This window comes from Protopterus annectens, chromosome 13.part0, assembly GCF_019279795.1.
Source record: "Protopterus annectens isolate FY-2018-M chromosome 13.part0, PAN1.0, whole genome shotgun sequence".
Lineage (NCBI taxonomy): Eukaryota > Metazoa > Chordata > Ceratodontiformes > Protopteridae > Protopterus > Protopterus annectens.
In genome coordinates, this window is record NC_056747.1 from 716,506,906 (window position 1) to 716,530,800 (window position 23,895).

The window sequence follows — 23,895 nt, forward strand, 5'->3', positions numbered from 1 at the left end:
ACCGAGACTGTGGTAGCGTCGGTAGCCGATACAAATGTCTTCGGCTCCATCGTCGGCTCCGATTTCTTCCTTAGAAGAATCTCGGCGCCGGACTTCCCTCGTCGGCTCCGAGGGGTGAGTGGCATCGGACCCTTGTCCGACCCCGCCTCCCTCTCGGAGCTTCGGGCTGGTGAGTTCGGCTCCGACATCGCCTCGAGCCATCACTGTCGGTGCCGAGGGAGGTTTTAGCTTTTCGAGCGGGACCTCTGGCTCTGCCTGACAGGGGTGCGTTCGAGGTCATGCGGAGTGTGTTGGAACCTGGTTCAACTCCACAGTCGGCTCCGTCCGCCCCTCCCTCTTCGGTGCCTCAGGTCAAGTCGACTCACTCCCTCATCCCAGACCGCAGAGAGCCAGCTCCTCAGGAATCCCCTGTGGGGATCTCATCCTCTTCCGAGGCCTCTCCTGAATTGGCAGAAGAGCCCCCTCGGAAGAGAAAGTGTAAGAGGAAACACATAGACTCACCTGAGTCCGTCACCTCTGACACAGATTTAGAGGATTCCGAGGGTTCCCCCCGTTCCCCTTCTGAAGATGTCTCATTTGCAGACATTCTAGAAATCCTCAAGCAGAGGGGAAATTGGCCAGCCCTCAACCCTTCGGAGGATGAATCTGTGTACCTTGAGGCGTTTGGCTCTCGCCCTTCCACCTCCTGGGTGTCTCCCCCCTTTGACCCCCTCATGCAGGTGGTAGCAAAAAAGGCATGGACGGCTCCTGACTCAGTGGACCCCACTCCCAGGAGACCCTCAAAATTTATCACGGCACCAGCGGATAAACAATTTCTGACCAAGGGAGTTTCTGTGGATGCTATGGTGGTTGCTGCTGCCACTAAGAAGGAACTAGCTGATCCTTCAGTGCCTGTCCATCCACCTAGCAAGGAATCTAGGTCTATGGACAGGTACGGGAAGCGGATGTTCTCATCAGCGACCTTTGCAATGCGTTCGCTGAACTACCTATGCCATTTTACTCGTCTTCAAAGAGACTTGATCAAAGAAGCGAGTGACATGTTGAAGGATCCTACAGCTGCGGGTTTTCAGGAGAAGATTAACACTCAGCTGGCTACCCTGAACTCCATAGCTAACTCCTCCATGCGCCTCCTTTCGTATGCGGCTGATGGAGCGAGCAGGGCGAGGGACAGGTGTAGCCTTACGCAGGCATGCCTGGATGCGGCTATGCAACTTTGCGGACCCCTTTAAAACGTCTTTCACTAATTCCCTGTTTGATGGATCATCTCTTTTTGGTCCTCAAGTGAAAGAAACCTTGACTAGGTGCGAGACGGATGGCAAGACTCTTTCTGCCGTCGGAGTCCGTTTTTCTACTCCTTCTAGGCCTTACCCCAAAGGCCAGAAAAGTGGGAAAATGTGGTTCCGCAAGCAATCTCAAGGGACTTCGCCTGACGCACAGAGTCGGTTCCCCGCCAGAGGCAGAGGGGGGAACAACAATGGTAGACGTCGCCCTAGAGGCAGGGGGGGGTCCGCAGAACCAGGGCAATCGAGAAACTTTCTCGGATAAGACTTTTCAGCATCCCTGAGGTGTTGCCCGACTGTCCACCTTCGGAGGCAGTCGGGGGAAGATTGTCACTGTACCCAGAAGCCTGGCCATCCCTAACTCGAGACAAGTGGGTACAGTCCATCATTTCCGAAGACTATTCCATTCCCTTCGTTTGCATTCCAAACCGATCAAAAAAATCCCTTCCAGATGTTCCACCCGCTCAAAGGGATCTTGCAGCTTTGGAAATTTCAAAGCTGCTTGCAAAAAGAGCAATTCAGCCAGTTCCAGCAGACCAGCAAGGATCCGGAATCTACTCCAGGTTCTTTTAGTTCCAAAAACAGGGACTGGAGACCAATTTTGGATCTCAGTATCTTGAACAAGTCAGTCAAGAAAACACGATTTCGATGGTCACGCTTACAGTCCATTCTTCCCCTATTGGGAAGAAAAAACTGGATGTGCTCTATAGACCTTCAGGATGCGTACTATCATATAAAAATGAACAGACGCTTCAGAAGATTTCTCCGCTTCAGGCTGGGAACCAGTCATTTTCAATTCAGAGCCCTGCCCTTTGGACTCACCACTGCCCCCCGGGTGTTTACCAAATGCATGGCAGTGGTAGCCTCTCACCTGAGACGTCAGGGATTCCAGGTGTTTCCATATTTGGACGACTGGCTCCTCACAGCTCCCACCAAGCATCTTCTTCTAAGGGCCAGGGACTACACCTTTCGCATTTGTCAAAACTTAGGCATTTCAATAAATTGCGAAAAGTCTGTTTTGTCGCCTTGTTGTGTTATTACCTTCATAGGCGCAATTCTGGACACAGTCAACATGTCTGCGAGGTTAACAGATCAAAGAATAACAGACATACACAAACTGGTCTCGCTCCTCTTCAGCAGCAACAGAGTCAAAGCCAGGTTAGTTCTGAAAGTATTGGGGATTATGGCGGCTGCCATACCTCTGCTTCCATTAGCCAGATTCCACATGAGAATCCTTCAATGGATGCTCTTCACACAATGGTCATACCAGCAACTTCCGATGTCCCACACCATTATGATTACGCAAACATGCAGGAATCATCTTCTGTGGTGGATGTCTTCCCCTCAGCTCTTCGTGGTTGCTACTCTGACAACGGACGCCTCCCTGATCGGGTGGGGGGGGCATTATCAGGGCAGAACTGTCCAGGGCACATGGCAACCAGATGAATGCCACTTGCACATAAATGTTCTAGAGATGAGAGCAGTGCTTTTAGCGTTGCAAGCCCTTCAAGACTCTCTTCCCTTGGGAACGATAGCAATCCAGACGGACAATATGTCTGTAGTGTGGTATATCAACAAACAAGGCGGAACCAGGTCCTACTCCTTGTGTCGAGAAGCACTCAGACTGTGGCAATGGGCGATTTCTTCAGCGGTTTCTGATAGCAACGCACATCCCCGGGAAGTCCAATCAAATCGCGGACAAGTTGAGCAGAGCTATCCTCATGCCTCACGAGTGGTCTCTGAAAGACTCTGTTGTGAGAGAAATTTTTCTCAAGTGGGGTCAGCCTTGCTGCGACCTTTTTGCTACTCCCCAAAACAGCAAGTGCAGAGATTTTTTCACCCTATTCCCTTTACCAGGCCAGCCCAGCAGAGACGCTCTAGTCCAAGTTTGGCCCCGGGACTTCTATATGCATTTCCTCCCTTCCCACTTATCTCTCAAGTGATGCAGAAAGCTATCGCTCAGAAGGCCTCGTTGATCCTCATTGCTCCTTACTGGCCTCGACAGGTTTGGTTCCCCTTTCTACATCACTTTCTGTCAGAGCGACCTTGGCATCTGGACCTAGTTCCAGATCTTTTGATCCATCAGTCGGGTCAGTTTCATCGCTTCCTTCCCTCTCTGAACCTCACTGCTTGGTTCCTCCAATTCCAACCTTAGCCAGGCTTCCTCAAATATCTCACTCTGTTCGAGATATTTTGATAGCGTCCCATAAATCTTCCACTCGAAAGATTTATTTGAGTAAGTGGAAACGTTTCGCCTATTGGGCTCAAGGAAGGGACATGGATCCTTTCACTGCCTCCATCCAAATGGTCCTTGACTTTCTAGCTGAACTCTTCCATGCAGGTTCATCTCTTTCTACTCTTAAAGTTCAATTGGCAGCTATTTCTAACTTTCATGTGGGCATTTCAGAGTCTGCCATAATGTCCCACAAACTTTGCAAAGCCTTTTTGAAGGGAGTTTTTCTTCTCAGACCTCCTATAAGAAATCCTCCTCCTCCTTGGGACCTAAATTTAGTTCTTAGTTCTTTGATTCTTCCCCCTTTCGAACCTGCAGCCTCCTGTTCTTTAAAATTGCTATCATGGAAGACACTCTTTCTGGTAGCTATTACTTCAGCTAGAAGAGTTTCAGAACTTCATGCACTCAGCTGTCGACCTCCTTATCTGTTGTTCCATAAGGACAGGGTATCTTTACGAACCAACCCGCCTTTTTACCTAAGATAGCCTCGGCCTAACCTAAATCAAAGCATTGACCTTCCTGTGTTTTTCCAGAATATTCTAACAGGTCTGAACAAAAATTGCATTGGCTAGATGTTCATCGTCAGTTAAGGTACTATTTGGATAGAACCAAACAATTCAGAAAATCTGACCAGCTGTTTGTCTCTTATGCAGAAGGCAGAAAGGGACTTTCAGTTTCAAAGGTATCATTATCTAGATGGCTAACATCTCTGATTTCCCTTGTTTATGAAATTAGACACCAAAAGCTGCCTAACAAACCTAAAGCCCATTCTACCAGAGCTTTGGCTACTTCTATAGCCTTCCAAGACAGACTGCCTATTGACACCATTTGTGCAGCTGCTACTTGGGCTACTCCTCACACTTTCATTTCTCATTATAAGTTGGATTTAGCTTCTAGGCATAGAGCTAACTTTGGTTCCACTGTTCTCAAGAGTCTGTTCCGTTAGGCCACCCAGGACAAGGTGCTAGGGACGCGTACCCATCCAGCAAGAATGAAGGCGAGATAGACAACTTAACATATAGAAGTTATGTTCTTACCATAACGCTCCATGTTAGTTGTCTTCGCTTCTTCTTGCGTCCCACCCTCCTTCCCCCTGGCCTGGGCAGACCTAGAGGAGTTTGATTGTGACCTCTCTTTCTACCACCTCTTTACTTTAGGTATATGCTCTGCTGTGCATATTTCCTAGATCAGGATGTAGGTCACCCTTCTCTTCACCCTTGTTTATAGAGGTGGACTTTGTTTCTAGTTATTCTGCTACTATTATAAGCTGGGCCTAGCTTACAAACGAGATCTGAGGTAACTCACGCCTAGCATTGTGGGATATAAGGGGAGCCTCGAGCCGGTGGAACCAACTCTCGAGCTTTTAGAGTGGCCGAGTCGGAGCCGAGGTCGGCTCCGAACCCATCCAGCAAGAAGAAGGCGAGAAGAAGACAACTAACATGGAACGTTATGGTAAGAACATAACTTCTATTTATGAAACGTGTACACAACTAATTATATAATGGTTTAAATACTAGCTAACTATACCTGCATAACCTGGGTATGGGGTAGACTATGCCTAGCCGTAATCATGTGGTTAAAAAATAGACTGTAAGTCTGATAATAATGATTACCCCCAAACCGAGATATACATAAGCCAAATTTACAAGGACAGGTCCATCAGAAAATGGTATGGAAAACTTGATGTTGCCTGTATTGTGTATAAAAAGAGTTCTGTGTTATCTTGCCTACAAATGCGGAGTATAACCAATAAGGGTATAGTAACCCGACAACCAGTTTATACAAAAATAACCATTGCTCAAGGTTATAGTAAACTAGCAGTTGTGGTAGATGTCAATGATTTGTAAAAAGTTAGTTCAGGGAACACATATACACAAACATCTAAATGGTAGAACAGTATCACAACCAAATGGTCTATATGTGGAGTTTTACTATCTCCTGTGTAAAAAAAAATGAGAATATTGTATCTGGAGACTTTATGTATATTCATATCCTTAAGAACAGCTCCTCTGGAAATTAGGCCTTTGTATACACTGTATAACCACAATATATGGTAGCACCAATCATTATATTAAAAAGCTACTAATGAAAAGGGTGAAAAAGATATGCCTATAGCATAAAAAATATTATTTAGATGTTTGTGTATATGTGTTCCCTGAACTAACTTTTTACAAATCATTGACATCTACCACAACTGCTAGTTTACTATAACCTTGAGCAATGGTTATTTTTGTATAAACTGGTTGTCGGGTTACTATACCCTTATTGGTTATACTCAGCATTTGTAGGCAAGATAACATAGAACTCTTTTTATACACAATACAGGCAACATCAAGTTTTCCATACCATTTTCTGATGGACCTGTCCTTGTAAATTTGGCTTATGTATATCTCGGTTTGGGGGTAATCATTGTTATCAGACTTAGTCTATTTTTTAACCACATGATTATGGCTAGGCATAGTCTACCCCATACCCAGGTTATGCAGGTATAGTTAGCTAGTATTTAAACCATTTATATAATTAGTTGTGTACACATGTTACATAACTGTTCATTTTTCTATATGAAGGGTACCCTCTGATTATAGTTGATTTCATTTTGTGGAATTGGTTTCATATTATATTAAGTCCATTCGGTCTTTCTTTGGTCCTGGTATTATATTTATTGAGTTTTACTGGTCCTGCCTCTACTCTGCCTTTCTGAATTGGATACAATTAACGATTTTAGGGAGTTCCTTGGACAACCTATACGATTATTGTTATGGATTTGGACAAAATTTTGGATGGGTTGTGTGCTGATAGGGAGGATTTGGGTATTTTTGGTTCAGACCATAACCCAAGCAACAACCCAAGCCAATTGTCTTCTAATATCACAGATGGTTGTGAACAGGCTTTTCGTAACCTGGAAAAAGGACTTAAAGGCCTAAGGGACAATATTTGGCATTTGAGGCTTTTTAAAGCCTATCTTCATAAAAATATGGCACCCAGAGGCCTTCGTATAAAACTTCACCCTCTAGTAGGCAGATCTGAACAGAGGCTTACTGATGAATGGGATGAAGCACTTAGAGATGGTTCAATGTTTTTTGTAAAAATCTTAGCTTCATATTACGAAAGGACGATAGATATATGCTTATCAGAAGTTAAAGATCTGAGTCATGAGTGCAAGAAATATCAGTCCAGTACTAAATATCAGGAATTGTTGGATAGGTTGTCCAAGGAACTTACCACATATGACAAGATCATCAAAGAGAGAAAAATTAAAAAATTTAAGAGAGACGTCAATGATTATGACAAGGGACATCCGTTTCAAACACAGAGAACTGTGAGATTCCAGGACAATGTCACTGGCATGACTAGAGGCAGGACCAGAAAAAGACCCAGGTCTATACTCAAAAATAGGGACCAATTCCATACCAGTACCTCAGGGGAGGAGTCATCTTACATTGACAGTGATGGTGGATCAACAGTCAACTCACCCCTCAAAAAGAAGATTAATATTCCACACCCTTTAGGCATGGTAGGCAACCCAGAGGGGGGAGGAAACATAGAAACAGAAATAGGCACAGATTCTATGACAGGACTGATACAGGCTCTACTGAAATAATGAATACACAATTTGATAATGTCCTTAACTTATCTGATTATGTTCTTACGGATGTTCAACACCAAGTATTGAATAAAGGATTGAACTTTGTTCCCAGTTTCTTTTCTGACGAATATCAAATTTCACTGGATGTGATTGATTATTGTCGCAGACTTTACCTCAAGATATTTTTTTCTGAACAGGACAATTCCAACATTCAAAGATCTTCTGAATTTGTTTTTCGCAAATCCACCTTCCAGCCCCCTATGAATAAAAATGTAACAATTTTCCAACAGGCTGTACTCAAAGATCTACATTTCCCCCTTTTTGAAGGACAAATTATTCCGGATAACATCACCTCTGTGGAAAGGGTGGCATTGTCGGAATTGAGATCAAATCATAATATAGCTATTCTCCAAGCAGACAAGGGAGGAGCGGTGGTCATTCTGAATATGGATTATTATGTCCAGGAGGGTCTACGACAATTGTCGGACTCCCAATGCTATATGCACATGGGTATTGACCCCACTTGTAAATTCAAACAGGAGATAGATTTATTTTTGCAAGCTGCATTAGATGAGGGTATCATCACTAAAAAAACTGTTCAACATCTTCAGGTTAAAGATCCATCCAAACAAATTCTATACTTGCTTCCTAAGATATACAAATCTATTACACATCCCCCGGGTAGACCCATTGTTTCTGGCCATGGTTCACTCACAGAACCTCTTTAAGCATTCCTGACTCAACATCTCAAACCTCTACTTTCACAAGTTAGGAGGGCAAGAATTCAGGACACGACACAATTTTTGAAAATCATTGAAGACACACAGCTTGAGCCAGAATGGTTGATGTGTACATTGGATGTAAAATCTTTATATACCAGTATACCACATTGGGCAGGGCTACAAGCTTTAGAACATTGGCTAAACAAAGCTGAATTATACCCACCGGGCTTCAACACATTGCTGATCTGTATGTCTGAACATGTCCTTAATAAAAATGTATTCTACTTTCAAGGGGATTGTTATTGGCAACTACAGGGTACGGCCATGGGGGCTTCTTTTGCCCCGATCTATGCAGATCTCTTCATGGCCTACCTGGAAGAATGCCTCATTTACAATCCCCTTCATAATATATATCTAGTAGAAATGGACATATGGTGGAGATATTTAGATGATTGCTGGATGGTGTGGCGTGCAGATGCTGATTACCTCCATGAATTTTTGGAGTATCTCAATAACAACATTTGGGGAATTGAGTTTTCTATTACATCACACAGGGATCAAATAGACTTATTAGATGTCACAGTGTATCGAAATAGGGATCATAAACTCAGTACCAAGATCCATCTTAAATACCCCCAGTTTAACTCATTGTTACATGCTTCCAGCATGCATCCACGCCACACCATCCGCAATATTCCTAAATCTCAATATTTGAGAATACGTAGGGTTAAGTCCTCAGATGCGGACTATACACATGCCAAAGATGATCTAAAAACTAGATTTCTGGACAGAGGATACTCTATTTTTGACATTGAATCTGCCAGAGTGTGGTCAGACAAACAGGAAAGGCATACATTGTTGCAATATAAGGAACGGGGTAATAATCAAAAGAGTGACAATATCAGGCTCATTACCACCTTGGGTAAGAATCATCAAATTGTCAGGAAAGCTATCAATAATAATTGGAATATCTTATTAGCCAATGACTATCTGAGGGGTATTCTTGATAACCAATGCTTGTTTTCATTCAGGAGAGGAAAAACATTGGGAACCCTGTTTTCTCACTATAAACAAAGGGAGAGTGGTGGAGCAAAATACAAACAACTCACTATTACAGGGGATGAGTTATTGGAAACGTTTCCATGTGGACATTGTATTTCATGTGTTCAAGTTAATCAGCTGAAACAATTCACCAGCTCCAACACCAGTAGAGTATATGATGTCAGAGTCTTTGGTAACTGTTCCACCAGTTGGGTAATTTACTTGGCCACTTGTCAATGCAGCTCATTTTATGTGGGCAAGACCTCGCGTTCATTGAGAATCAGGATAGGGGAACATCGCAGCGATATTCGCAATCACAAATTGTCCAATGCTTTATACTTACACACCACTAAACACCCAACTGCCAAATTCATGTTCACCATCATAGACAAAATCATTGGTAATAGGCACAACCAACTAGGGTGGCAAAGCATACTTAGTCATAAAGAGAAGTATTGGATCACATCTTGGGGCACTATTTCCACCAGGATTAAATGACCACCTATGATTATCATGTTTATATCATTTATTGTACAGGTTTTCTGTGGACATACTTCAATTTATGATAATGTTGTCAAGTATTAATTTACACATGTAACCTTGGCTAACAAGCACCATTTTCACTTTTTAGGGTCATGAAATATCTGTATTTCTAGACTACATTATCTCTAACCCTATGTTTACACAGATGTATACTTACAGTTTTTTGTATTTCTGTGTTATGTTTCACACATAATTTGAATATTATTTATTTAGAAAAATGTGGCCACAAATGTATGTCGCTCTTTTGTTCCTAATTAGGATTTCAGGGTATTTGAATTTTTGCCTTACAAATAATGGCTTCATTCCTATTGGTTACAAGCAATATAAATAGAGGACTGGGCTTTGATAAAAAGTTTGTTCTTTACTCACTGATGAAGGCATGAGCCGAAACTAGTTTGAGTTCTGTTGTATTCTTTGGACATTATTTGTCCATAGTGTATTATACCTCACATTAAACAGTGGATCTATCTATGCTGGCCTTTTGGTGTTTCTTTCAAGTTTGGTTGGCCGTGCATGTCGTACGTGCGAGGACTGTTGTTTGGTTTTGTTCTCCTTATAAAAACAGACCACCACAGTGATGTGGTATATCAGTAAACAGGGGGTGACCCAACCTTAACCTCTGTGCAGGCTAGCCATGAACCTCTGGCTGACAGCTGCCTCCATGGGTCTGCATCTAATTGCCCAATACCTACCAGGGGTCAGCAACACCCTGGCAGACCACCTAAGCAGAAACTTACTGGACCCCCACAAATGGTAGCTCCACAGAAAAATCTTTCTGTAAATCACTCTGGAGTAGAGAACTCCGGAGGTCGATCTCTTTTCTTCGCACCTCAACCACCAGCTGAAAAAATTCTGTATCAGGGAGCATCACCTCCTAGCTTAGAAGGTGGATGCCTTGACCTTCCCCTGGAAATCCCTCTTTGTGTACGTGTTCCCTCTTCTGCCTCTTATTCCCAAGGTACTGATCAAAATAAGGGAGGAGAGACCAAAGGCCATCCTCATTGCTCCAGATTGGCCCAGACAGCATTGTTACCCCTTACTGCACAGCCTGACTTTACAGCCCCCCAGGCAGCTTCCCTTGATCTTGGACCTCTTGACCGTGGTCGGGGTGAGGGGATACTCCATCCAGACTTGCAGACTCTCAATTGTTCAACATGGCTATAATACTTTAAAAGCAAACAAGGGGTCCCTGTTAAACAAACAGGTCCTAAACATTATCACAGAGACCATAAGGCCCAGCACCAGAAAATCTTACGCAGGGAAGTGGAAAGGATTTTGCTCCTGGAGTCGGTCCAGAGGGGCCCCGTACCTCATATCCTTTCATCACTGTTATCTTGGACTACTTAGCTGAATTACTCAAAAGTGGCCTTTCAGTCTTTTCTGTTAAAATCCATGCCTCATCCATTTTAGCCCATTGCAATTCAGACCTACCCCTCTTCTCACATCCTTTGATTAAACAATTCCTCAGAAGGGCTTCTAAAATCAGACCTCCCAGAAGACCTCCCAAATCAGCCTGGGACCTGAATTATGTTTTAGAAAAGCTAACCTTACCTCCATTCAAACCTGCTGCTTCAGCAGAATTGAAATACCTCTCCTGGAAAACTGCCTTCCTGCTAGCTAGCAGAAGGGTTTCAGAACTTCAGGCACTCATGGCTTTTGAGCCCTGTATACTTTTCCATGCAGACAGGGTCTCCTTGAGGACTAACACCTCCTTTATGCCCAAGTCGGTATCTGATGTGACCCTCAACCAGGCCATACACCTACCCACCTTTTTTCCCAACCCTCAAAATAAGGGGGAAAGAATTATGTACTCACTAGACGTGTACAGACAACTCAGATACTACCTGGACTGTATTAAACCTTTCAGAAAAACGGACCAGCTGCTTGTCAGCTTTGTCTCGGGGGCAGATGGAAGCCTATTTCCAAGCAAACAATTTCCAAATGGATATCACACTGTATCCATTTCTGCTACAGACTATATGGGAAATCCCCCCCTAAGTCTAATCATACCCATTCCACTAGGGCAGCCTCCACTTCCACAGCCTTCTTCAGTGGAGTCCCCACCAGGGGCATCTTGGAAATTGCCACCTGGACCTTTGTCCATACCTTTACAAAACATTACTACCTACCTCTTTTTTCTAAGTCTAGTGCAGGTTTGCCTCTGCAGTTCTGCAGGACTTGCTGACCCATGCCTAGGGCTATAACCTATCCTTCCACTCCTCTCCTCAGCGTCGGGAGTCCTCCCACAGGTGATGACTGCAACAGTGAAACACAAAGAACATAGTACAGTTGTGTACACTTACCATAAATGTAGATGTTCGAGTGTATTCACTGTTGCAGTCCTGATTTCCCTCCCACCATCCCCCTTATATCCTCTTTCCCTAGGGGGCCATAACCTTCCCATGGTGGCTTTTAGCCACCAGGACCACCTTATCTTATTTCCTTGTGCTTCTGACTGGTTAGGGCAAGAAAAACTGATGTAATGACATCAGCTGCCTTGCTTTATAGCACTGACGACCTGACGTCAGACTACAGGCGACTGCAGCCAACTCAGAATAACATTGACTCTGATATTCGTGCTGGCCGAGGGCTACCACAGCAGGGATAACCCCCAGGTTATGACTGCAACAGTGAATACACTTGAACAGCTACATTTATGGTAAGTGTACACAACTATACTTTCACCACAGATGCATGTTGACTTTGTAGCTTGACTTCCAGAGCTTTAGATATCTCCTGAATATGTTTGGTCTCTTAACAGTCCATTGACATAACTTTAATAGGGTATCGAGGAGGAGAGTAATACTCACCGTGTTCAGTTCATTCTGCATTCAGCATCTGGAAAGTATGGCCTTTATTTAGGGGCTCTCCAGGGGAGAAATATGGATTGGGATTTTTACTACCTTATTACACATTTATTTTATTGCACTGATCTTTGTGCAAATATCACTAAGAAGTATGCTTCTGACTGACTTGTATCATTTAAGAGTTAACACCTTCTGGTTTCTTTTTCTCTTGCTTTCAGATGGTGTACACTAGGTTTTGTTGAACTCATTCATACCTTTGTTGTCCATTATACTGCTGCTTCACAACTGTAGCACTAGTTATGTGGGCCATTTTGTCTTGTAAAAGCCTGCAGTGCATAGAAAGGCAGACCACACACTTCATTTTTGGTTTAGTATAGTCTAATCACATTATCGAGTTTGTGGTATTCAGTGCCTCAGTTAAGCTGTTTGTGCATGAGAAAATGACTAACTTTCCAAGTAAGGCATAAAGCTACAAAGTAGGTTCCAGTCACCACTAAACAATAATATTCCGTACTGAAAGCTGATTATTTCTCCTAAAGTTTTCTTAAGCTCCTTAGGATTTTAGTGAAATATAAATGTACACCAGTGAAATCCTCCCATGCTAGCACCCATTAGTACCACAAATCTACCATTATTGTCTCTTCTTTTTCAGTCATTATTGAAACAGTTGTAGCAATCTGTATTATTCAACTTTTCCTCTGTCCCTCATATTCTCCTGAATGTCCATCTTGAAATCTTTTTTTTTTGTCAAGTTTGCATGGTCCTTTCTGTCCAAATGTGTCTCCTGCAGCATTGGTATCTACACCCTACATATCTTAGTATAACTCCATACTCTCTGCTTTTTATCTGTACCTGTAAGGGCATTTGTATTCCATGATAATATGGCTGAATAACCATCCATCCATCTGTCCTCCGCCCCTTTTCCCATTTTTTGCAGTTGGGGTCAGGATGTCACTTCAGCAGTGACAATTATCTAGAGCCAAGGATTATACCCCCAGGTGGCTAGCCCTGCAGAGGTGGTTCATTCGTACTACACACTCACACCTACGGCCAGTTCAGAGTGTCCATTCCTGCTATTATAAAAAAATGATTGCTGTCAATTTTTACACACAGCTGTTTTGGATGTGTATTTCCAACTGTATTTAAATGCACACACTAATATTTAGCAGGCTGTTCTTTTATGCAGTTGCTTCTCATTTCCTTTTAAACTAATGTCATATTTCAACACTTTTTGCTTCACTGAAATCAAAAAACTGATTTTTTTCAGACCCTCAGCCCTCTTTTGGTTTAGAACAAACAAACAAAACTGTATATTTTCAGCAAATGGTTTACCCTCTCCAGGCAGGAGTATTTGTACCAAATCGATGGCTGCACCCGGAGGCTTTACTTAATTGAAAAATTAAGGTTACCCAGTCTAAAGCAAATGTTGCAACTCGTGTGCCCGCTTACACTGATTGCTCTTTTTTCTTAACTCTTTTCCTGTCTCAGATGTGAAAAACAGCCGGCATGCTTTCAGTAAACATTAACCTTTAGCCCTATGTAAAAAAAAAATATATATACTGGCTACCTTTAAAGTACATTGTGGACTGTTTAAGCAGGTGTAGTTACTATAGAATCAAGTCTTCATGAGTACCTCAATTAATGGGGTTTAGCATATTGACCCCAGCCAAGGAGTCAGAGTCTGAAGATCGTTTTTTGAGACTTTTGTTGTTCTGTGGATATTGTTTTCCTTAATAGTATAACTGATAGACCAAGACCTCGTAAGTGAAAAGATTTATTCCAACTTTTTAAACATGTTTTTATCATGATTGACAACTGTAAGACAGATGCTGGGATGGGGTGGGGGATCCTTCCAGCATCAGTCTGTTAGAAAAGTGAGGATCCAGGTGGTTAGCTGGTGGAGTGCAGCACAATGTGCGTATTAATGGTAGTGCTTTAACTATCTACTTATACTGTAAATAATTATGTAACCCACCTTTTACATTTGTTTGTTGGTTTGTCTGTTGTTTTTCAGAAGGCTTCTGTGTAATGCTATACACAATTTTCTTGAAGTTTGTTTTGCTTGCTTGTTTTTAGAGATGCATTGTCATTGCTTGATGATTGCAAACGTGTAGTGCATGATCTGGAACAAGAACATCAGGCTTCTCCAATTGGAGTGGAACTTATAGACAATGAGCTGGCTACCTTTTATATGAACAGCAAAAAATCTGAGGTAAGGAAATAACATATACTACAATCTATTAGTACAAACAGGAGTGCAAAAAAGCTTTAAAGTTGCTTAGTGCAGTTGGTTGGAAGTGTGGAAGACCAGCAGGAATATTAAAGCACGGAGATCTTTATGCTGCACAGTAAATAGCACTACTTGGTTATATAGAGTTGCTTGGGGTAGAAAGTGTGAAGAGGGGGCAATAGTGATAAACTCCTAGAACATTTAGGGCACTTCGTGTACCAGATATTAAACCATTTTTTCACTGTATAGTGCTAGATGTTAGTTGTGCTTCACTGTTGCAGTAATAACCTTTGATTTCCTGACCTGGAATCCCTTGGCCGTCCTGAATACCAGAGATTTGATTCCTTCTCCCAGAGGCCAGCAGACAACCTCACATCCAGTGTCAGGACATCCTAAAGTAAAAGGCCTTAGGTCAGCACCATTGCATCAGTTCTTGCCATCAAAGGCCAAAAACCAGCATCATCACTACATCGGTCAATTTGAAGCCAGAGAAAATGCATCAAAAGATAAGTGCACCTTTGGGGAACTTCTTTTACTGTCATACGGTTTGTTGTTAGATGATGATAAAATCTGTTTTACTAAAGTGTGGAAAATAAATTCCCCGCCATGACTTTCACTCTGTTTTGCCTGGGCCCAGAGCATGATGTGTTCTGTTGTCCCACTGTGTTTTTTTTTTAATAATAGAACTGTTAAGGGCAGTGTTAAATCTGGGTCCCTATTATATGAGCGAAAATTTAAAATCGCGAACAGCTTAAAAGTTGAAAATGCCGTTCTTTGAAGTAGGTATTGTGGGGGGCCGTGCCCCCCACCCCGCTAATTATATATTTTTTTATTTTTATTTTACATTTGTTGACCGGGATAGTCTGATTGGATTCATGTCCATTTTCAGCAGAGGCCCTTGGAGAAAAGCTCCAAAATTTTATGAAATAGTCATTTACAGTCAAGTAAAATATAAAAAGTTATAAACAAGAAAGTAAAGTATAGAAAGTTTAGCAGAGAAAAAACCTGATACACAATTTAGAGAGCTATACTTAAACTTGTACAGTTTTTCATATCACGCAATATATACAACTGACAGGACAAAAGTTCATCTCTCTCAGATGTTATTATAACTCTTTATTACTTGTAGCAGGATGGGACTTGTAAATAGGAGTTAGGGAAGGCAGGCTTTGGATAGACATTAGTCAGGTTTGGTACAGGGACATAGCCAGTGAGATTTAAAATAATTGGTTAGATTTTTTTTTAATTGACTAAGTGAGGGGTTCAGGGTTCGGTCAGAAGGAAAATGGAAGCATGTTCCAGATTCTGCCAACTGAATTAGCAAACAAGGATTCTCCAGATTAGTTGTTGGCTTTGGCTGCATGAATCAGAGGTTTTTTAGTAGAGGATCTAAGTAGCCTGGCATTTTTGTTGGGATAGATAATGTTACTGAGGGAGGGTGTTTTTTCTGGGTGGTTGATGACTTTGAAAGCTACAATAAGTTGATTGTATTTTATTAAACTAGGAAGTTCCTGCCAAAATAAGAGGTTTACGTTGTGACATTGTGGTGAGTCCTGTAAGGGTTACCTGTGGCAAACCTGGCAATTTGGTTGTAGCAGCTAGAAAGTTTGAGTTCCGTTTTGTTCAGGTTTGTGAATATTGTTGAGGCATATAATAAAGTAGAAAGGAGATGTGTATGGGCAATTGCAGACTTTGGTAGAGGGGTAAGGAAAACGTTATTTCTGTATAGGGAACCTAACTTTTTATTAATGGTTTTGATAGTTTGGTTGATGTGCATGACAAACTTGAGGTTGTTGTAAATTATGACACTCAGGAGTTTGGTGTATTTATCCGGAGAGATTATAGTCCCATTGTTGGATGTTATAGAAAATGAGAGTTAGGGGGATTTGTGAGTAGGGGAGAATAGCAGTAGTTTTGTTTTAGTAGCGTTTAGTAACAGTTGACGATTTGTGAGCCGATTTTCCACTATATTAAAGGTTTCCTGGGTTGAGGATAACAGATCTGCAGGAGTAGAGGCTGTGCAAATCAGAGTTGAGTCATCTGCATATTGTATACAAATAGCATCTGGGATAGCAATCTGTAGGTCACTGATAGTGTGTGAAAAGAAGGGGCCCTAATATAGAGCCTTGAGGGACTCCTAGAGTGACAGGAAGAAGGGAGGAGAGTTTATCTTGCCATATTGACTGCCTGTTTTCTTCCACTTAGATAAAGAAACCATTGTATGGAGTGACTGTTGAGGCACAATTTAAGAGGTTGAAAGAGTATTTGGTGATTAACCATATCAAAGGCCTTGTAAAGGTGTAGGAACAAGGCTAAGGATAGACTGTTGTTGTTATGGTTAGAATAGATGATGTTGGTGAAGGAAAGGAGGGATGAGGAGGTACTGTGGTGTGGTGTAAAACCATGTTGGAAGTTTGCTAGTAGTTTGTTGCAAGAAGTAGTGTAGGAGTTGTTTGTGGATACACTTTTCCATTGCTTTTGCTAGGGGGAAAGGATGCCTATTGGCCTGTAGTTATTGAGTTCCATTGAGCCACCACCTTTGTTGAGTGGGATAATGTGTGATGCTTTCTAGAGACTGGGGATAGCAGCCTCAGATATGGTTCGGTTGATCAGAATTGAAACAGGGTATGCTATGATATCAGTGGATTTTTGTAGATATTCTGAGGGGAGAAGATCAGCTGAAAGAGTGGTAGGTTTGAGTTTTTAAAGTAAAGTTCTAATGAGGGAGGTGGGAACATTTTGTAAGGCAAAGAATAGTGTATCACTGGATGTAGGGATTACTGCTATAGGGCATGTGGGACTAGGTTTGCTAGCAAGGGCCTGGATGGTTTCAGTGAAGGAGTTAAAGGCATTGGCAGTGTACTCAGGGGTGTTTTGGGTTGTAGCTGAGGGGGTTGGGGTAGTGGTTTTACCTGGGTGTAGTAGTTTATTAATATCTGCCCAGAAATCCTGAGGTTCTGCTGAAGTTGACAGAAGTAGTTTTTCTTGTCTAGTAATATGGATTTTTTGCGTCATTCCTAAGTTGGTGACATTTCTGCTGATCTTGTAGGGTTTTTGAAGAGCGACAAGTGTTCCAGGCATTATTTCTGTGGATGATTTTTAGTTTGGTATCCCTAGTAAGCCAGGGGGCAGATTTAGTGTTAATTCTAATGGTGCATGGAGGTGCATGATTATCAAGGACAGTCAGGAAAGTATTATTGAAATGTTCTACTGCCTCATCTAGCAGAAGTTGGCAAAGAACTGCCCAATTACATAATTTTAGATGATCTAAGAATTTGCTGAGGTTAAAGTTTTTTTTTTTTTGTTTCTTACTATTTTATAGATATGTAGTTGTAGGCATTCAGTTTTCTGCCCTGCCTCAGTATATATATTAAGAAATGGTCACTTAGGTCTTCAGGGAGAGTACGAGATGTGTACATATGGTGGGGACTATTGATTAATATCCAATCTAGGATGCTTCCTTTCTTATAAGGATGACTGATTTTAGTAGGGGGGTAATGGTTTGCTTAAATCCACGTATATTAACATGGGTGAATAGGGACTCTGAGGAACAATTGTTCCAATATATGTTGAGGTTGCCTAGAACAATGGTTTCCTGAGGGTAGTTATTAGTCAGCCAGTGGAGAGAATATTTTCGAGTGTTTGAGTTGTTACCTGGGGGAATGTAGGCACATACTATGTTTATGCATTTGTTTTTATTTATGTGCTGTTTAGATATTATAAATTCTTATTTGTTAAGTGGGAGTGGTTGGGGGGTATCTGCAGTAATATTGTGGTTTGTTTTATAGAGTGTATCTACCCCACCTTCTTTCCTGTTAGTGCGATCTTGTCTGATGATATACCCTGGGGTAGTATTTCATTATCTCTAGTAGTTAGCTTTAACCATGTTTCGGTGAGACAGAGTATGTTAGGTGAGTAGGTAGTAAGAAGGGCTTGAAGGTTATGGACCTTGTTGTTAATACTTCTAATGTTCAGATGGCAGGTCAGTAGTGAATTGGAGAGTCTATTTAGGTTTGGTTTTATATCTGAACTGTTAGTGTTTAAGTGGAGGTTATTGAGAGATGTTGGTCCTGGATTGAGATGGATGTCACCATCAATGGGAGCGGGGTAATCTAGCTAGAAATTTATTTATCCAATATTGGTAGTCTTTTGATTTACCATAAATGTGTCTAGGTAAAACAGAGTTGACATTAGAGTGGGAGAAATCATTAATGGATGTGTCAGAGTGGGCAGTATGGTTTGAGATGGGGAGGGTGGTGGCATGGTTTTTGAAATAATTAAATCCAGGGAACTTCTGCTGTTCGTAGGCAGTTAGGGAATAGACGATAACTAATAGAGGTAGAATGTATAGTATCGGAGATATTTTTGAGGGATGCGAGGGTATTGCTGACATATTTAGGACTAGTACACCTGATGGTGTATGGCAATGTATGATTAAGTATATAGGGTGGTGTGCTAGGGTGAAATGAAAAAAATGATGTCTATTAAATGGGTGACTAGGGGAGAGGGAAGAGGTAAATTGGTGGTCAGATGAGCTAGGAAGAAAGAGGGATGGGTGTTATGAGAGGAAAAATGGGCTGGGGAGTAAAAGGCAGGTGTTATATAAATTAGTGGTTTAAAGAGGCTTAGAATGCTAAGGGATAAGTTACAGATATGGGAGAAACAAAGTTGGAAATAATGATATGTATATATTTATTTTTTACTGTAATTAGCTAGGTTTATTTACTTATCTATGAGATAGAGATGATAAAAAGGGCACAGATGTTACCTAGAGTATGATAGGTCAAGCTTTTGTTAGAATTAAAATACTCTTAATAGAGAGAGAGTAGAGAGTGAAGTGGGATTTGGCCAGTTGGGGGAGATGCATGTTGTCTTAAGATATTTGAAAGTATTTAGACATACAGAGCCAGTAGTATGAAAAAGTTTGTGGGTAGTCAGTAGAGGGAGATAGTCAAGCAGTTGAATATATAGAGTAGGGAATAGTGACTAGAGAAGTGATGGTAAAGAAGTTGGGTTTGATTTGCTAGGGTGACAGGAAGGGCTGTGTCCAGGGATAGGTATAAAGGAAATGATACATGAGGTGGGTGTTGATGGGGTGGGTAGGGGAGCAGGGGCTACATCAGGTTCGGAGTCTCACCCTTTAACAGAAAGGAGAGAGGAAAAAAAACTGTCAGCCAGCTGCAGCTTTGGAGAACTGTGCAAGTACCAAGACTACTACTGGACTTAACCCCTCATAAAAGAGGGGACAAATATCCCAAAATTAAGTTAGCACGCCTTAGTGCTTATATACCAACTCGGAGATCGCACTACAGTGAGGGAAGGGCAAATTTTCTGGCCTTCACTGTACTGTGATCTCACAATAGCGATTTCAAAGAACGGCATTTTCAAATTGTCATCTGTTTGAGATTTTGGTTTTTTGTTGATCTAATAGGGACCCCTAAATCCTTTACAAAAATGTAAATAAAAGGATACAGAGTATTGATGGCTTTCCCAAGCTATGCTGTCTGCCATCCCTGCTACTAATCTTCCTCGTAAAAGAAGGAAGAATGCCCAAAGGTTGTCAGGAAGTTTGATGACTATGTTTCTGATGTTAATCGTGTTTCACTGTTGCACTCCTAACAAATGGGTTATCTGGCTCCCATTAGCCCTCGGTCGGCCGGAATACCAAAGGTAAGTAAAAGTTACGTCAGTTGCAGTCTGTTGTAAAGGACGTCAGGGCGTCTGATACCAAAGGAGTCAGCCAACATCACTTCTTCAGTCTTCCTTGCTGCTGACCCCGAAGCAGAAGCTTTTCATACACGAGTGCCAGTCGGCAGTTTACCTTTGTTGGTTTCCGACTACGAGAGTTGGAAGTCTACTACAGCTAAGTAACCCCATTGGGGATCCTCTTTTCTTGCCTTAACGAATGTCAGAAAAAGTTAATTGCCTTACCTGTGGAAAGCAGATTCCCCAGAGAGATTTTCATTCCTATTGTATTATTTGTTTAGACCTTGACCACGACGTTCCTAATTGTGATCTCGGTGCCTCCTTTAATCCACATACTATCCATCGTAGGGCTAAGATTTTGGCTAGGCATTTTGGAGTTTGGCCTAAATTTGTTGGTATGGCGTCCGCTGTTCTTCAGGCTTTGGATTTTCCAAAGAAACCTAAGGATAAGGACCGTAACAGGTCTCAGAAAGCTAAGTCCTCGGATGAGGGTAAGTTGGTCGTCAGTCAGGCGGTAGCCAGTGAGACACCTTTGCAGTCCCAGCAGTCCGCAGATGTACAACCGCAGGCCTTGATTGAGTCAGAGTCCCTTATGGCCTTCGGCCTCCATTTTGCCTTCCGACCTGTTGCCAGTCGCCTCTTCTGCTGGTGCCAGAACTGCTAAGCTGACTCTGGCATCCGAGGCCTCCGTTTTGCATTCTGACAGCAAACTTCTTCCTTCGACTTCTGCTGTAACTTCTGTGGTTGCCAGACCTCCCGAGTCCTTCAGGCTTGCAGGTAAAGCTTCCATTCATAAGCCCATGAAAAGGCAGGCTCCAGTTTCTTCTCATTTATAAGCCTCTTGCTAGTCCCCCTGTGTTGGAAGTTGTTGATGTTTTTCTGGAAAATTCCTTGACTCCAAAGTTGGTTCCTCCTGCTCCCAGGAAACCTAACCGGTACTACAGAGTCCCTGATTCTCATCTGTTTTTTTTTTCAGGAACCCGTTGGCGGATCCAGAGGTTATTTCTCAGGGCCCTAAAGGAGTTAAGGCCACTGTTACCAGGAATCCTTTTCCCTCTGACAGGGAATCTAGGAACCTAGATAGGTGGGGCAAGAAAGTTTATACCTCTGCCACCCTAGCTATTAGGGCTACCAATTGTCTTTTTCATATGCTGAAGTTTTAGCAGCACACCTTGGAGTCTGTTAAGTCTAGGATTGCAAGTGTACCTCTTTTGGCAGAGAGTAAAGACATGCAGGATTTACTGAATTCCGCCAGTCTGGTCAATAAGCATTCTCTGCATTGTGGTTTTGACATCCTTGAAGCCTCCAGCAGGGCTACGGCCACTGGATGTGTTATTAGAAGGCACGCTTGGCTCAGAAAACAGCTTTTTCCAGAAACTGTCAAGGCTTAGCTTTTGGATGTACCTTTGCATAAAGACAGTCGTTTTGGCAGCAAAGCAGAGGAGGTACTTCAGAAGATGGAGGATAAGGCCAAGTCCATGCAAACTGTTAATGATTTTCTGCAAGTGCAACCCCCTCGCTTTAGCAGGAATTATCCTTCCAAGAGTTGGACTTTTCCTGATACCAGCAGACAGAACCGTTCCGGGACTAGAGATTACAAATCTTCTAGGGGGCAGGCGGCTACCCTTCAAAAGGAGGGAAGCTGCAAGCCTGCATCTCAATAAAACACACTCACTGGCTTTTTACAACTTCTGCTTGTTCTTGCTTGCCTGGAGAGTACTTTAGGGGGAAGGTTGGCCCTTTTTGCAGATGTCTGGGCAACTATCACAGACAACAAATGGGTGCTCAGAATGGTGTCCCTAGGGCACAAGTTTTCTTTCCGCACCTTTCCAGCTCCCAAGGGATTCCCGGACGTTCCTCCAAACCAAAGGGCAGAAGTAGAAAAACAAATTTTGTCTTTGTCTCATCTGGGAGCAATGGAATCAGTTCCTGCTCAGCAGGTATGCCAGGGCTTTTATTCCAGGCTTTTCCTAGTTCCAAAAAAAGAAGGCACCTGGCATCCTATCCTAGATCTTTCCATTCTGAACTCTTTTCTAGTAATTCCAAAGTTCATAATGGTCACTATGCATCAGTTGCTACCACTGCTAGAAAAGGATTCCTGGCTGGCGACTTTGGATCTCAGAGGCTTATCTGCACATCCCTGTCAGGGAAAGTTGCAGGCAGTATCTTCGTTTCAGAGATGGAAAGCAACATTATCAATTCTCTGTGCTGCCCTTTGGCTTATCTACTGCTCCCAGAGTCTTCACAAAGTGCCTGGTCCCAATACTTGGACGACTGTCTGATTCAAACAAGTTCTCAGGAACAGTTGTTAAAAGATCTGGAATTCGTAAAGACTCTTCTCTCTTCCCTGGATTACACTCTCATCGAGGAAAAATCATAAATGTTACCATCCAAGGAGACAACATTCCTGGGAGCAAGTACAGCCGCCCAGATGATGTATCTCACCCAGGAGAAGCAGGCAACTCTTTCAGTTTACTTCAAGGACTTGGCAAGCCTGTCCCAGCTCCCTGCAAGCTCTGGGATTCATGGCATCTTGTATTCTCATGATTCCATATGCAAGACTGTATATAAGGAAATTGCAATGGTACCTCAACATTTGGTGTCAATGCACAGAGGACCTGGATATGATTAGTCTGCTTCCATCTCTGTAGACTGAGTTTCTTTGGTGGGCAACAGCCTGTCTGCAAAACAAAAGCATGCCTTTTTGGACACCTCCTGCCACTCAAGTTCTGACTACAGACGCATCGGACTATGTCTGGGGAGCACACCTGGATGGCAGATGCATACAGGGACGTTGGAATGCCCAGCAGATGCACCTGCACATAAATCTAAAAGAGTTGATTGCAGTTCAGCAGGCCTTGCTAACTTTGAAGCATTTTCTTTCTCCAGGGACCCTGCTTGTCAGAACAGATACCACCACAGTCATGTGGTACATCAACAAGCAGGGAGGGACTTACTCTTACCCCCTGTGCAGACAAAGCATGAATCTTTGGTCCATGGCAGCATCCCTGAACCTGCATCTCCTAGCTCAGTTTCTTCCAGGAAGGCTCAATGTTTAGGCAGACCAGTTGAGCAGGCAAACCCTGGATCCTCACGAGTGGCAGCTGAACAGAGCTATCTTTTACAGCATCATTCAACGCTGGGGCACGCCTCAGGTGGATCTTTTCTCCTCCCCAGACAACCATCTTCTACCTCTCTTTTGCACCAGACAGCATCACAGCAGAGCCTGGAAAGTGGATGCTCTGTCCTTCCCTTGGACGTTGCTGTCAGTGTATGCTTTCCCTCCTCTTCCTCTTCTTCCCAGAGTATTAGTGAAGATCAGGGACGAACGACCAAGGACTATTCTCATAGCTCCAGACTGGCCCAGACAACATTGATATCTGCTGCTTTGCAGTCTCTCCATTTTTCTTCCTTGGCATTTTCCTTTAAAGCCAGATCTTTTGGTTCAGGAAAGGGGAAACATTCTACATCCTCATCTTTGATCTCTCCGTTTTTCAAGCATGGCTCATTGCATGACTCCTTCCCTTTCTTCCTCCCTTTCTCAACAGTTGGTTGACGTGCTGAGGGAGGCCATGAGGCCTAGCACTAGGAAGTCCTATGCTGGCAAATGGGAAAGGTTCTCTCAGTGGATGCAGGCTAGAGGGGAGTCTGCTTCTCAGCCTACCCTTCCTCTGATCCTGGAATATCTGGCTGATTTACTTCAGGGTGGTCTTTCTTTTTCCTCTATCAAGATCCATGCTTCAGCTA

The 23,895-nt window shown here is 42.7% G+C and overlaps 1 protein-coding gene across 1 annotated transcript in view; it reads left to right on the forward strand.

The window, feature by feature from the left end:
• The window catches only part of SUPT6H (SPT6 homolog, histone chaperone and transcription elongation factor), a 2,620,423-nt gene that overhangs the window by 1,444,354 nt on the left and 1,152,174 nt on the right, over positions 1–23,895 (forward strand). Inside the window, exon 20 of the mRNA XM_044054882.1 lies at positions 14,289–14,424. Coding sequence (XP_043910817.1) covers positions 14,289–14,424 — 136 coding nt within the window. The remainder of the gene's footprint in view (positions 1–14,288; positions 14,425–23,895) is intronic.